The sequence below is a fragment of the Schistocerca gregaria genome, chromosome 9 (genome assembly GCF_023897955.1).
Source record: "Schistocerca gregaria isolate iqSchGreg1 chromosome 9, iqSchGreg1.2, whole genome shotgun sequence".
NCBI classification, from domain to species: Eukaryota; Metazoa; Arthropoda; class Insecta; order Orthoptera; family Acrididae; genus Schistocerca; species Schistocerca gregaria.
This window is the reverse complement of record NC_064928.1, coordinates 249,067,475-249,083,709: the sequence shown is the minus strand read 5'-3', so window position 1 is coordinate 249,083,709 and position 16,235 is coordinate 249,067,475. Positions and strand designations below refer to the sequence as shown.

The 16,235-nt window shown below is 45.4% G+C and overlaps 1 protein-coding gene across 1 annotated transcript in view; it reads left to right on the top strand.

Annotated features, from left to right (window-relative positions):
• The window catches only part of LOC126292227 (GILT-like protein 1), a 67,037-nt gene that overhangs the window by 29,574 nt on the left and 21,228 nt on the right, over window positions 1-16,235 (top strand). The window contains exon 5 of the mRNA XM_049986099.1: window positions 5,268-5,336. Coding sequence (XP_049842056.1) covers window positions 5,268-5,336 — 69 coding nt within the window. The remainder of the gene's footprint in view (window positions 1-5,267; window positions 5,337-16,235) is intronic.

The following is a 16,235-nucleotide window of genomic DNA, read 5'->3' as shown; positions in this document are numbered from 1 at the left end:
CAAACAAAGTACCACACCGTCTGTTCCAGCATCGCTTTATGTGAAGAGAAAAGCGTTCCTTAAATCATCGTTGCTATTAACACCGGAGTTTTGTAAAGCTAATAAAGTTGCCCGTCAAACTCATTCGAGATAGCAAAAAATGCTCCTATTTCTTAACACTTCTTCTCCTTAACTCTTACTGACTGTTATGTTTTCCATCAGTCTTCAAATCCACATCTCAGACGACTTCAGTCTCTCTATACTCACAACATTTAACCGATATAATTCTTCACTGTCTGTACCGCATTCCACACCCCAGCTTCTCCTTCCTGGTCAATGCTTTTCTTGACCACGGCAATTATACTTTCTTTTCGTGGTTGTATGACATCCTACTTCATTTTGGTGATTATGTATTTCAAATTGTTTCCTTGTTCAGTTGTCTCCGTTCATAATCTTCCTCTGTTTCTTTTTTTTCCTTTTCTAAATATTCTCATCCACTGATTACACGGTACAGAAGAAAATTTAATTTTGGGAGACATGATCTCACGTGATACCCCGCACCCCCCCCCACACACACACAGAGAGAGAGAGAGAGAGAGAGAGAGAGAGAGAGAGAGAGAGAGAGAGAGAATGTAATGGCTACACGCTAGTAGGAACGTACAATGTACATAGATTCGCTTGTCGTGAAATCTCAAAACTATTTCACCGTTAATCACTGTTCGTCTTGCAGCTAAAAGATGCCAAACGGTTCTGTGTTGTGAAAGCTTCCAGTAACATTGTAACTTCAATTCCTGATTCTCCCCCCCCCCCCCCCCCTCATATTATAATTTCATGTTTGGCGTTTCCTAATTTCCCTTCCTGGAGAAGGGTTAAGACATTCGAAGTCCCAACCCTCAATAAGTCTTCCTTCTTCGTCTTCTTCTTCTCCCCCTTCGTTCCTTTTCCATTTGCCCTAACCTCCGTAGTCGTCGTTGTGTTCCCCTCCCAGAGGTCCCACTGAGGGGAATCTTTACCTCCGGAGTACAAAGAGGTCCACCCCATGAACGTCTAGGGCAGTACTTCCAGTGGTGGTTTCCCGTTGCCTCCCACTGTCCTCCACATCCTGTCGGCTCACTGACCCAACCTTCCACCGGGTTGCTCAGCTTAACGGGGACACCACGTGTAGGTAGGATTGTGGAGAATTGAGGTGAGAGAGGCTAAGAGGACTCTCTTCCCGAATTCGAATTAGAAATTTATATTTGATCCAGAGAGAAAGAGTAACAAAAAGGAGGTGTGATGAGTGAAGAAATTGAACTGGGAAGAGCTGTAAGACAAGGCTGTTGTTTATCACCAACACTGTTCAGTATACAGGGTGTTACAAAAAGGTACGGCCAAACTTTCAGGAAATATTCCTCACACACAAAGAAAGAAAATATGTTATGTGGACATGTGCCTGGAAACGCTTACTTTCCATGTTAGAGCTCATTTTATTACTTCTCTTCAAACCACATTAATCATGGAATGGAAACACACAGGAACAGAACGTACCAGCGTGACTTCAAACACTTTGTTCAGGAAATGTTCAGAATGTCCTTCGTTAGCGAGGATACATGCATCCACCCTCCGTCGCATGGAATCCCTGATGCGCTGATGCAGCCCTGGAGAATGGCGTATTGTATCACAGCCGTCCACAATACCAGCACGAAGAGTCTGTACATTTGGCACCGGGTTTGCGTAGACAAGAGCTTTCAAATGCCCCCATAAATGAAAGTCAAGAGGGTTGAGGTCAGGAGAACGTGGAGGCCATGGAATTGATCAGCCTCTACCAATCCATCGATCACCGAATCTGTTGTTGAGAAGCGTACGAACACTTCGACTGAAATGTGCAGGAGCTCCATCGTGCACGAACCACATGTTGTGTCGTACTTGTGAAGGCACATGTTCTAGCAGCACAGGTAGAGTATCCCGTATGAAATTATAATAACGTGCTCCATTGAGCGTAGGTGGAAGAACATGGGGCCCAATCAAGACATCACCAACAATGCCTGTCCAAACATTCACAGAAAATCTGTGTCGATGACGTGATTGCACAATTGCGTGCGGATTCTCGTCAGCCCACACATGTTGATTGTGAAAATTTACAATTTGATCACGTTGGAATGAAGCCTCATCCGTAAACAGAACATTTGCTCTGAAATGAGGATTGACACATTGTTGGATGAACCATTCGCAGAAGTGTATCCGTGGAGGCCAATCAGCTGCTGATAGTGCCTGCACACGCTGTACATGTTACGGGAACAACTGGTTCTCCCGTAGCACTCTCCATACAGTGACGTGGTCAACGTTACCTTGTACAGCGACACCTTCGTTCTGGCAATCTGCCTAGATACAAATGTACCGCACCACGGCTATTGCCCCGTGCTAATCCATACATCAAATGTGCATCTGCCAACTCCGCATTTGTAAACATTGCACTGACTGCAAAAACCACGTTCGTGATGAACACTAACCTGTTGATGCTACGCACTGATGTCCTTGATACTAGTACTGTAGAGCACTGAGTCGCATGTCAACACAAGCACCGAACTCAACATTACTTTCCTTCAACTGGGTCAGCTTGCAGTGAATCGAGGATGTACAGTACATACTGACGAAAATAAAATGAGCTCTAACATGGAAATCAAGCGTTTCCGGACACATGTCCACATAACATTTTTTCTCTATTTGTGTGTGAGGAATGTTTCCTGAAAGTGTGGCCGTACCTTTTTGTAACACCCTGTGTATCTGGAGGAAATTATTAGTGAAAGTTTTGATGGAAGGAGAGGAGTTTGTATAGAGGGTCGGAGAGTGGAGTGTATAAGATTTGCAGACGACATAGTTGTGCTGGCAGAGAGTGCAAGAGTGATGGAACAAATATTTGATGATCTAAACACAAAATTAGAAGAATATGGGCTGCAATTAACGAGAAAACGAAAAGCTTGGTAATTGGTTGAAAGGGGAGAAAATGTCGTATGAAAATATGGGGAGATGAAATAGAGCAAGTGAATAACTTCAAGTACTTGGGAAGTGTAATAATGGATGATATGTATTGCTCAAGAGAAATTAGGAAACGAATTTCAATGGCAAAAGAAGGATTCAAGAGGAAACAGAAATTACTTTGTGGACCACTAAACAAATATCTGAGGAAAAGACTTGCCAAATGTTACATGTGGAGCGTTGCGCTATATAGTGTGGAGAGCTGGAGATGGAGGAAGGAAGATAAAAGAAGATCGGAGGCACTAGAAATGTGGATATGGAGAAGAAGGGAAAAAGTGAAATGGGAAGACCGAGTAAGGAATGAAAAAGTTTTAAGAAAAGTTGGAGAAGAAAGAAACATGCTGAAAGTCAACAGGAAGAGAAAACGGAACTGGATTGTACATTGTTTGAGGATCGACTGTTTATTGAAGGAAGGAACAGAAGGAATGATGGAGGGAAAAAGGGGAAGAGGAAAAAGAAGATATAAAATGGTGGACAATATCAAAGAAGACAAATATACAGAAATGAAAAGACTGGCATTGGACAGACAAAAGTGGAACGCATGACAAGACCTGCTGTAAGGTAGAATACCATACTACTACTACTACAACTACAACTGCTGCTGCTGCATGTTATCAGCCGATGTCAGAATGTACTAAAAGTTAAGAACATTCCAGTAGTACATTGGTATTATGAAGCGATGGTGTTAAGCCGACAAAAACATTTTTCCAGTAGTTTTGACTTAGTTTGGAAGACCTGTTGCTTCGTTTCCACAACACCTAGCATTCTCTCTAAACCAATTTTGAACTGTCCCCGTGACCACCTAGCCTGTACACGCTTTTTTGTGTGTTCTCAATTTCCGTGAAAAAATGGAGAGGGTTGCGGAACTACGTGCGAACAAAAAAAAAAGGCTTTCCGACAAAATCAACTGCCCGGCAGTCCTGTGTCGTTCCCTGGTGTGACATGGGACTTCTTTGTCTGGCTGGGCGACATAAGGAAACGACTCCCACCTGAGTTCGCAGTCTCCTTCTGATTGATGACACTCTTCGCTGCCACTACAGACATTCGGTATTCATCGCTTGTACCGCTCAGTCGATGACTTCAATGACTGTTGTTAAAGGACTGCCATTTTGTTTTTCCATTTTAGGGTAAATATGTAATGCGTGTGTGTAGTTTTACGACTAACGCCACAAAGATAAAAAGTTTGTTTGCACGACAATCATCTGCAGCAACCATAAAAATATTCCTTTTGTAAATAAAAACCTCCTTTTTCTCGCTGCAGTGTATTGTATTTGTTCCAGACGCATTTCACCTTTTAATTCAAGGCGTCTTCAGTTGAATCTAGATTGATACAGTTTCCACTTATCACTAACAGAAACATTTTCTAACTCCAGTTCGTAATTTGTTGATATCTGTCTTCCTTTTGTTGCGGAACTTGCTTCTCTCTTAAGACAAGACTTCTTCACGCCAAGAAAACACTCCAATACTCTTCGTTTGTCACTAACTTCTTTTATCCTTCAGAACGAATACTGTACTAATAATATTCGAATCGTGTTTTGTATTTTGACTAGCGTCGCGATATCTAGGCCGTTGTTTTACGTGCATCGAGATGTCTGTGAAGACTGTTGTTTTACCTCTTCTAATTTTGAAATACACTGTATTTCGTACTAGCGAAATTATAGCCTTGTATTTGGTGGTTTTAACACGGCGTATGCTTTAAGGTTGGATAGTTTTGTTCTTCGTATTATCACTAAATTATTTCGATTATATAATTCGGTCCTTCAATTATACCAGACCTAGGAATCTATCAGTGAGGCTGTGCTCCATGTTACAAGTCATGTGTCGGTTAGTGCGCGTCACATACGATTCATTTACATTTTCCTCTGTTGCCACTGTTTCATGGACTGCCTCGCACCAAGATGTCTTCACGTCACAGGTTAGAAATTTAAGGTGTGTGTTAGTGCAGAGGTCTCAGTTCACACTGACACGTTTTTCGTGCAGTCTATGTGATCGTAGTCCCCTTCGTATTTGAAGCAAATTTTTTTCGTTTTTTACTTTTGAAAATTTGTTTCACCGTAAATGTAACTTGGCTCTTTCACAAAAGCTTTTATATACCTTAGTTTGTAGAGAATGCGGTTTTGTTCAAGAGCGCGGGCTGGTGACCCATGTTACCGGAGTCGTATCGAGAATATTTGTACCACATGATCCCTAAAATACAGTCTGTTGGTGTTGAATCAGGTTGAATTGTTCCTCTTTCGCGCTCCTACAACTTTTTTTTTTTACTTCTTTTTCAGAACAGAGGCAACCAGACCGCCATCTTGCATGACTTCTGGGAAGAAGTTGTTAAACTCTCCGAAGAAACAGTAAGTAAACCCATTTTCGTTTCAAGTCACTGTTCAAAGTCATTTGTCCTACATGACTTACGTGTGTACCTTCTGATTAAATTGAATCCGCGAGGTTATAAAAGTTTGCAGCGTTTTAGGTATTAGTGTAGGGTTTCGTAACTACGGCGTCCGGCCGTAAAGTCACAGAAATACACTCCTGGAAATGGAAAAAAGAACACATTGACACCGGTGTGTCAGACCCACCATACTTGCTCCGGACACTGCGAGATGGCTGTACAAGCAATGATCACACGCACGGCACAGCGGACACACCAGGAACCGCGGTGTTGGCCGTCGAATGGCGCTAGCTGCGCAGCATTTGTGCACCGCCACCGTCAGTGTCAGCCAGTTTGCCGTGGCATACGGAGCTCCATCGCAGTCTTTAACACTGGTAGCATGCCGCGACAGCGTGGACGTGAACCGTATGTGCAGTTGACGGACTTTGAACGAGGGCGTATAGTGGGCATGCGGGAGGCCGGGTGAACGTACCGCCGAATTGCTCAACACGTGGGGCGTGAGGTCTCCACAGTACATCGATGTTGTCGCCAGTGGTCGGCGGAAGGTGCACGTGCCCGTCGACCTGGGACCGGACCGCAGCGACGCACGGATGCACGCCAAGACCGTAGGATCCTACGCAGTGCCGTAGGGGACCGCAACGCCACTTCCCAGCAAATTAGGGACACTGTTGCTCCTGGGGTATCGGCGAGGACCATTCGCAACCGTCTCCATGAAGCTGGGCTACGGTCCCGCACACCGTTAGGCCGTCTTCCGCTCACGCCCCAACATCGTGCAGCCCGCCTCCAGTGGTGTCGCGACAGGCGTGAATGGAGGGACGAATGGAGACGTGTCGTCTTCAGCGATGAGAGTCGCTTCTGCCTTGGTGCCAATGATGGTCGTATGCGTGTTTGGCGCCGTGCAGGTGAGCGCCACAATCAGGACTCCATACGACCGAGGCACACAGGGCCAACACCCGGCATCATGGCGTGGGGAGCGATCTCCTACACTGGCCGTACACCTCTGGTGATCGTCGAGAGGACACTGAATAGTGCACGGTACATGCAAACCGTCATCGAACTCATCGTTGTACCATTCCTAGACCGGCAAGGGAACTTGCTGTTCCAACAGGACAATGCACGTCCGTATGTATCCCGTGCCACCCAACGTGCTCTAGAAGGTGTAAGTCAACTACCCTGGCCAGCAAGATCTCCAGATCTGTCCCCCATTGAGCATGTTTGGGACTGGATGAAGCGTCGTCTCACGCGGTCTGCACGTCCAGCACGAACGCTGGTCCAACTGAGGCGCCAGGTGGAAATGACATGGCAAGCCGTTCCACAGGACTACATCCAGCATCTCTACGATCGTCTTCATGGGAGAATAGCAGCCTGCATTGCTGCGAAAGGTGGATATACACTGTACTAGTGCTGACATTGTGCATGCTCTGTTGCCTGTGTCTATGTGCCTGTGGTTCTGTCAGTGTGATCATGTGATGTATCTGACCCCAGGAATGTGTCAATAAAGTTTCCCATTCCTGGGACAATGAATTCACGGTGTTCTTATTTCAATTTCCAGGAGTGTAGTTTTGCCACATCTTGAGAGCAGTGGGTCCCGTACTAGACGGTGTAGGAGAAAGATGGCGGAAGAAAAGGAGGGAGTGTTGATTTTGTTCATCTATGCGTAAATCCTGCAACGTACACCCACGCGACCCTGCCCACTGTCGTCACGTTTTACTGCCGCCCCCTCTCCCGCCCACCCGCTCCACACACGAACTTTACTCCAGCTAAATTGTCGGTTGATAACTGAGCCACAGTAGTGTTTCCTCCATTTCCTTGCAGTACCATCTCATTAGTTGTTCCAGGCGGTGTTTGAAAATCAGTCTCCAGTCCAGGTTTGACAGTCGGAAACAGGTTTAACTAGTCTCTTCTCCTGCTCCACCGAGCGACGTGGTGCTGTATCTGAGGTGATTCATTTGCATTTTCCCATTTTATAAGTCACAATTGAATGAAATACACTACGTGATGAAAAGAATCCGAATACTTGTTGGTGGGCATTATAGGAAGGTCATTCAGTAAGTAATGGCCCGCATATTTTCAAGAAGCCGTTATATACATAGACAAACGTCCTTGTTTGTGCTTCACATCTGATGTTTGTTCTGTGCATCGGTGAAGTCTACAACCGTTCTGGCCGATGGCAGAGCCGTAGTACAGCGTCAGAATGGAGTCTACACACGACTCACTTTACAAGAAGCGACGCTATTATTGAATTCTTGTGTGCAGTAAACGAAACGGTGGTGAACACCCATAAACGTTTGTGTGCAGTGTATGGCGATGCTGCAGTTGATAGGTGTACAGTTGGGCGTTGGGTAAAGAAAGTCACAGCGTCAGGAAATGCAGGAACAGAGCTCCACGATCAGCCACGCTCGGGACGTCCTGCCACAGCCACTGCTCCAGACGTGCTGAATCGTGCGGATGCCATTATTCGTGCCGAACGGCGCATCACGACTCGACAATTGGCTCCGCAGTTGTCAGCCAGCACTGGAAGTGCGTCTGCATTGATCCAGACACTCGGGCATTCATGGAGGTGCTCATGACGGGTTCCACGAATGCTCACAAGATTCATAGAAAGGCCATTTCATTTGAATTGTTGGAGCGTTTCGAAACCGACGGAGGGGCCTTTCTGTCACGGATCGTTGCGGGGGGACGAAAGCTGGGTGCTACACTTTGCGCCGGAAATAAAAAGGCAGTCCGTCGAGTGGCATCATCCTCATTCACCACAAAAGAAGACTGGGATGGCGTCATTCTCGTGGATGTGACGCCAAGAGGGTCAACTATCAATTCAAAAGCATACGTGAAGACTCTGAATAAACTCGAGAACCGTTTCCGATGTTTTCGATCGGACAAGAATCCAGCAGTAATCTTGCTCCAACACCATAATGCACGCCCACACCCAAGTCTGAGAACCCGGTGTTACGCCTTCTGCACCAATTGTTAGCAGCAGAGGCTGCGCCAAAGACTGGGACGGCGTGGAGTTTTACGATTATTTATTGAACTTTCTTTACAATTTCTCCCTCGTCGTCGCTGCCCAGCCCTGTGGATCCCTCCGCCTGGCTGCTGCTGTGTAGATTCTTCGAGAATGCGCGCAACGCGCGCCGCTGATCGCACGCAGGAGCCTCAGGCCACCAGTGCTTCCCTGAAGCCAGGATGCCCTGCGGTTGAGGTGAACTCGTCGCCACTCGCCACCTCACTACGGCACGCCCACGGAGCCGCGTCGCCGTGAGGTCAGCTGACGACGCCTGCTGCACCGGCGCCTGGGATGCCATCAGTCGCGATGTCCTCGAGTTCCCGTCACGGACGGACCACGCGCCGTGGGGCCGGGTTGCCGTGAAGTCCGGGCGTCAGTCCCCGGCGGCGCCTGTGACCGAGACCTGCGCTGCGGACGGTCCTGCTGGAAGTCCTCGCTGTAGTTAGTTAGCCGTGGTGCCGACCGAATTCGGGCCGACCTCCAGAGCTCAAGTTGACATCTGGCGGCGAACGGATGACTCCGGCGAGCTGCAACAGACTTTCGGAATCGTCACCTACGAAGATTCAACATTCGGATACGGACCGCGTCCGTCCTCAGATCCGAACTGCTTCCTAATGGCTTCTGTCTGTTGCTGCCTGCGCTCCGCTATTCATATCCGGCATGAGGGCGTTTTTCATCCTCAGTGGCAGCTTCTAGTTATTACTCCTGCAGTATATTGCAGCGTAACTTAGCGTGCTGGCCTCACTTCCCCTTACTCAGCAATCGCCAGGCTTCGCTCGGCACTCGGTGTGTTGGTAGACTGCTGCTGTCACCAAGGCTATCTGCGCCTGCCAACTTTGCAACGCCTCGGTCGCCAGCTTGCCTCTGTTTCGCCATTCTCCGCTGTGTCAAGCAACGCTTACTACATATGGCTGCAACACCGGGAACATGTCGGACATCACTGCCCCGTGAACCCTACAGTGCAGACCTGGCACCCTCGGACTACCATCTCTTCGGACCGCTTAAAGATTCTGTACGGGGAAGACACTTTTGAAGATGACGAGAGTGTAGAGTGTCAGTCATGCAGAGAACATGGCTACATGTACAGAACAAGAGCTTTTACCAGCAGGGAATACGTGCTCTTCCATAACGTTGCCGTAGGGTCGTAGAACGTAACGAAGAGTTTTACCAAATTCTGACTCTTGACACTGAATATGTTTTGAGAAAAAAAAGTGGGGCATTACTTATTGAACGACCCTCTCATAATATGTCGGTCTGAATTATGTATATATGTATTGGAGCCAAGTGAACGGTCTGACTTATCCGAAACGTATTCCATTCGGTCCAGGTCGGAACTCGGGATAGGTGAGTCCACATTGGGAACGTTATAGAGTCCCCCAACCATTGCCCCGCGGATGTTGCTTCCTAACAGGGTGCATTGTCATGCTGACACAAAGAATCATTCCCTTACACCTTGAGTGTTTTATATTGAGCGAAGTAAGGGGAGCACGAAAAAATGCCGCCATACCGTAATAATACCTCGTCCATACCTCGCTCTTGGCACTACGCATGATGGCAGGTGACGTTCTCCACGTATCCGATTGGCGCAGGGCACAGCACGATTCAGCACTCCGTGCCACTCGCTTCCAGCCACCCACTGTGCAACAGTGTCGATCTCTGCACCGACGCAAGCGCCGCCTAGCGCCGGCCGCAGACATGCGTGGCTCATGCGGGACTGCTCAACCGTCGTACACCATTCTTTGTGGCTCCCTACTCACAGTCTCAGCGCCAGCTGGAATGCCCCGCAGCACGCTGGAACTCACTAATGGCTCCCTCCGCTACTTTGACGTGACTGTTTCTACTGTCCAGTAACCGTCTGTCATCTCTTCCTAGTCTCGATTTAGCTGTCGTCGTTACTTCGCATTACTACTTCACCATCACATGACTTGGGCGACATTACCAGCGCTGAAATGTCCACGGCAGATTTGTTACTCAGGTGACGCCCAATTACTAGTCCACGTCCGAAGTTGCAAAGTTTTCCTGCTTCAAAATGCTCCCCCCCCCCCCCCCCCCCGTCTCCCCCTTCTTTTACACCGGTGAGTCCCTTTTTGTGCCACATAGTGGCCAGTACCCCATTACATAGACGCCCTCCCAGATACTTTTCACCTGATAGCGTATTTATATTTCTCAGTCTCACAGTGGCAGTAAACAAATATTTTCCTCTTGTGAGTAGAATTTATTGTGTAGATATTAGACATTTTTCTTCCTTCGTGCCTTACGAACTACTTATGATCAGCTCATCAGTTCAACGTTTTTTTTCTCCGCGTTGGAAAAAGAAAGACTTTACGTTGCGGCTACCTTACCTTCTGTCGAAGGCGTGCTTTCCGTTTTTTTTTTCCAAGGCATATTTTATTCATACTTGGTTGCAGTTAGTAAGATTACTAGTAAATAAGAACTGGAATATAAAATCAGTAGCCGGTTGCTGTGACCGAGTGGTTCAAGGTGCTTGTTCGGAACCGCGCTGCTGCTACAGTCGCACGTTCGAATCCTGCCTCGGGCATGGATGTGTGTGATGTCCTTAGGTTAGTTAGGTTTAAGTAGTTTCTAAGTCTATGGGACTGACCTCAGGTGTTAAGTCCCATAGAGCTTAGAGCCATTTGAACAATAAAATCAAAAAACATTGATTATTTGTGTTTCTTAGTGTTAGTTTTCCGTATAATGTTCAACACTTTTAGGTTTAAAAATTACTCGAGCATTGCCTGTTTGTGAAAGATAAAATAAAATGAGTAAAACATTATTGACAGCTTGTACAGTAACCGGACTCAAGTTATGACTCGTAGAAATCAGCCTACGTTATTCAGTCTGTACATTAAGCGAGCTTTGAAAGAAACCAAGGAGCAAAATTGGAAAAGGGATTAAAGTTTAGGGTCAAGGAATAAAAACTTCGAGGTTTGCCGGTCGCACCATAATTCGTTCAGAAACGACAAAGATCTTGGAGTGAGTCGATAGGAGGTTATAAGATGAACGCAAACAAAACGAAAGAAGTAAAGGAGATTCGAAAACTTCGATATGAGTTCTTCTGTGTGGGTAACAAAATAATAAATGAAGGGCAAAGAAATGAGGAGATAACATCCCGACTCTCACTAGCAAAAAAGCATTTTTGAAAAAGAAGGCATTTCCTATCATCGAATATAAATTTAAGTGTTATTAAGTCATTTATAGGGGAATATATTTGTAGTGTAGCCTTGTACAGAATTGAAACGTAGGCGATTAAAGAGTTTAGACGAGAAATGAATAGAAGCTTTAGAAATTCGGTGTCACGAAAGGATGATGAAGAGTGGAGGACAGATCGAGTAATTAAGGAGGAAGAGCTGAATAGAATTAGTGAGAAAATTAATTCCTCACAGAACTTGACTAAAAGAAGGGGCATTTTGAGGCATCAAGAGATCAGCAATTTACTACTGGAGGGAACTGTTTGTGATGGAGGCAGACCAAGAGATGAATACTATAGGCAGATTCAGAAAGATTTAGGTTGCAGCAGTTATTCGGATGTAAAGAGGCCTGTACAGGAAAGAGCAGCATAGAGAGCTACATCGAACCAGTCTTCGGCCGGACGTCAAGAACAACAACAACATCAACTACTTCAACTACTTCAATTTTCAGAGGGAAATTATACCAGAATCTGCGTCTCATTAGATTTTGACACGCTTTTAGGACCAATGAACTATTTAACAAAAGGAGATCTAAAAAGTCTTTAAAAAGGAATGAGGCTAACAGAAAAATTTCGACCTTAAGTATTTAACAGTACTTTCTTGTTACATATCACTGGCAAATACTACAAATCTACTTCAAACCTATGAAACGTAATTTCCATACCATAGCATAATATAGAAAGATAAGAAAGCCTTCGTTGGTGAAGTTTTAGATTGATAAATTTCTCTATTCCGAATAAATGTTAGTTTTTTTTTAAAGAACACAAGGGAGAAAAGACCTAAGTCACATTGTCAAAAGTTATATCTTTGTTAGCCATCGCTTAGAGAAGGATATATCTTTGGACCAGAACATAAACAATACGTCTGCCTGCAGTTTTTCTGACGACGTTTATTTATTTATTTATTTATTTATTTCTGAAACATCAGTCTTCTGGCTGAGACCCGCCACGAATTCCTCTCCTGTGCCAACCTCTTCATCTCAGAATAGCACTTGCAACCTATGTCCTCAATTATTTGCTGTATATATTCCAAAATCTTTCTTCTTCTACAGTTTTTATACTCTGCATTGCCTCTCTTACCAAGGAAGCTAGTCCCTGATGCCTTCACTCGTATTCTGTCATCGTGTCCCTTCACATTGTCAATTTTTTTCCACATATTCCTTTCCTCGCCGATTCTGGTTAGGATCTCTTCATTACTTACCTTGTTAGACCATCTAATTTTGAACATTCTTGTGTAGCACCACACCTCAAATGCTTCCGTTCCCTTCTGCTCAGATTTTCCCACAGTCCTTGTTTCACTTCCATACAATGCTGTGCTCCAAACGTACATTCTCAGAAATTTCTTCTTCAAATTAAGGGCCATGCTTGTTACGAGGAGACTCCTCTTGGCCACGAATGCCCTTTTTGCCAGTGCTCGTCTACTTTTTTATGTACTCCGTGCTGCCGGCCAAGTGGCCGAGCGGTTTTAGGCGCTACAGTCTGGAACCGCCCAACCGCAACGGTCGCAGGTTCGAATCCTGCCTCGGGCATGGACGTGTGTGATGTCCTTAGGTTAGTTAGGTTTAATTAGTTCTAAGGTCTAGGGGACTGATGACCATGGAAGTTAAGTCCCATAGTGTTCAGAGCCATTTGAACCATTTTTTTCCTCCGTGCTCCGTCAATCACGGGTCATATTGCTGCATAGGTAGCAGAGTTCCTTAACTTCATCTAGTTTGTCATCGCCAATCCTTATGCTACTTTTCATCATTTCTGCCTTTCTTAGATTTGCTACCAGTCCACATTCTGTACACATTAGACTGTTCCATTCGCCACATCCTGTAATTCATCTTCACTGAGGACAGCACTGTCATCAGCGAATCTTATCATTGAAATCCTTTCGCTTTGAATTTTAATCCCACTCTTGAATCTTCCTTTTATTCACATCATTGCTTCTTCGACGAATAGGTCGCACATTAGGGGCGAAAGACTTCATCCCTATCCTATACACTTCGTAATCCCAGTACTTCTGTCTTGTCCTTAAACTCTTATTCTTCCCTCTTGGCTCTTGTACATACTGCGTATTACCCGCCTTTTCCTATAACTTGCCCCTACTTTTTTCAGAATTTTAAACATCTTGCACGATGTTGATTGTCAAACTTTTCTCCAGGTCGACAAATCCTATGTACGTGTCTTGATTTTTCTCCAGTCTTGCATCCACTACCAGCCACAGTGTCAGAAATGCCTCTCTGGTGCCCTTACCTTCCCTAAAGCCAAACTGATAGTCATCTATCACATCCTCAATTTTCTGTTCCATTCTTCTGTATATTATTCTTGTCTGCAACTTGGATGTATGAGCTGTCAAGCTGATTGTGCGATAATTCTAGCACTTCACAGATTTTGCAGTCTACTGAACTGTCAGGATGATGTTTCTTCCTGAAAGGCTCTTAGTATATCGCCAGTCTCACACAGTCTACACACTAACATCAGTAGTTGTTTTGTTACCACTTTCCTCAGTGATTTTAGAAATTCTAATGGAATTTTATCTATCCCTTCTGCCTTATTTGATCTCAAGTCCTCCAAAACTTTTTTTTAAAAAAATCTGATACTAATACTGGACCCCCGACTCTTCTAAATCGACACCTGTTCGTTCTTCTATCACTTCAGAGAAACCTTCCCCCTTCGATGTACTCCTTTCGCCTATGCGCTCTCTCCTCTGCATCTGCGGGATTCCCATTGCCCTCTTAAGGTTACCACACTTGCATTTAATTTCAACAAAGGTTGGTTTTGGTTTTCTGTATGTTGACTCAGTCGTTGCGACAACCATTTCTTTTTGGGTTTCTTCAAATTTTTCGTGTACCCATTTCGTGTTAGTTTCCTTGCACTTCGTATATATTTCATTCCTAAATGACTTGTATTTCTGTATTTCCCTGGAAATTTTTGTATTTCTTTCGTCGATCAGCTGTAGTATTGTAGTCACTACTGTAACATATGACTTCAGTGCCATTATGTGGACTATAGATCATCAGTTGGCTCCAAACAAAGAATAGACACCAGCAACAGGAAACAGTTGGGTTGGTCGGTTGGTCTGGGGCTACCAAACAGCGAGGTTATCAGTCCCATGGGATTAAGGAAGGACGGGGAAGGAAAGTCGGACTTGTCCTTTCCAAGGAACCATTGCAGCATTTGCCTGAACCGATTTATGGAAATCACGGGGATCCGTCGTCCTCCCAAATGCGAGTCCAGATGTTAACCCCTGCGCCACCTCACTCGGTAGGAAACAGTCAGCTAGGATAGCTTAAGTTAGGACATGTCTGATTACTTACGTTTTATAGCGTATAGCTGTGTTTTGTGTCAGATATGAGGCAGTAGATGGTAGGCGAACGTGTGAACTGCGCGAAGCTGCCTCACAGTAAGCAGTACGGCTTCGTCAGTTAATACCGCTGAGTGACTGGTTGCAGCCGTAAGCTGCACTATCAGGCTGCACGATGCCCAATTAAACGTAGCCAAGAAAATTAATGCTTTCTTGCGGGTGCATGTCGAAAATTGCCTTTAACTGTCAATACATTTTCTCACAAGTTCTATGGTAACTTGGTGTATGATATTAATGGGTAAGAGAAATACAGGGTCATTACAAATGATTGAAGCGATTTGACAGCTCTACAATAACTTTATTATTTGAGATATTTTCACAATGCTTTGCACACACATACAAAAACTCAACAAGTTTTTTTAGGCATTCACAAATGTTCGATATGTGCCCCTTTAGTGATTCGTCAGACGTCAAGCCGATAATCAAGTTCCTCCCACACTCGGCGCAGCATGTCCCCATCAATGAGTTCTAAAGCATCGTTGATGCAAGCTCGCAGTTCTGGCACGTTTCTTCGTAGAGGAGGTTTAAACACTGAAACTTTCACATAACCCCACAGAAAGAAATCGCCTGGGGTTAAGTCGGGAGAGCGTGGAGGCCATGACATGAATTGCTGATCATCATCTCCACCACGACCGATCCATCGGATTTCCAATCTCCTGTTTAAGAAATGCCGAACATCATGATGGAAATGCGGTGGAGCACCATCCTCTTGAAAGATGAAGTCGGCGCTGTCGGTCTCCAGTTGTGGCATGAGCCAATTCTCCAGCATGTCGTGATACACGTGTCCTGTAACGTTTTTGTCGCAGAAGAAAAAGGGGCGTAAACTTTAAACCGTGAGATTGCACAAAACACCTTAACTTTTGGTGAATTGCGAATTTGCTGCACGAATGCGTGAGGATTCTCTACCGCCCAGAGTCGCACATTGTGTCTGTTCACTTCACCATTAAGAAAAAATGTTGCTTCATCACTGAAAACAAGTTTCGCACTCAACGCATCCTCTTCCATGAGCTGTTGCAACCGCGCCGAAAATTCAAAGCGTTTGAGTTTGTCATCGGGTGTCAGGGCTTGTAGCAATTGTAAACGGTAAGGCTTCTGCTTTAGGCTTTTCCGTAAGATTTTCCAAACCGTCGGCTGTGGTACGTTTAGCTCCCTGCTTGCTTTATTCGTCGACTTCCGCGGGCTATGCGTGAAACTTGCCCGCACACGTTCTACCGTTTCTTCGCTCACTGCAGGACGACCCGTTGATTTCCTCTTACAGAGGCGTCCAGAAGCTTTAAACTGCGCATACCATCGCCGAATGGAGTTAGCAGTTGGTGGATCT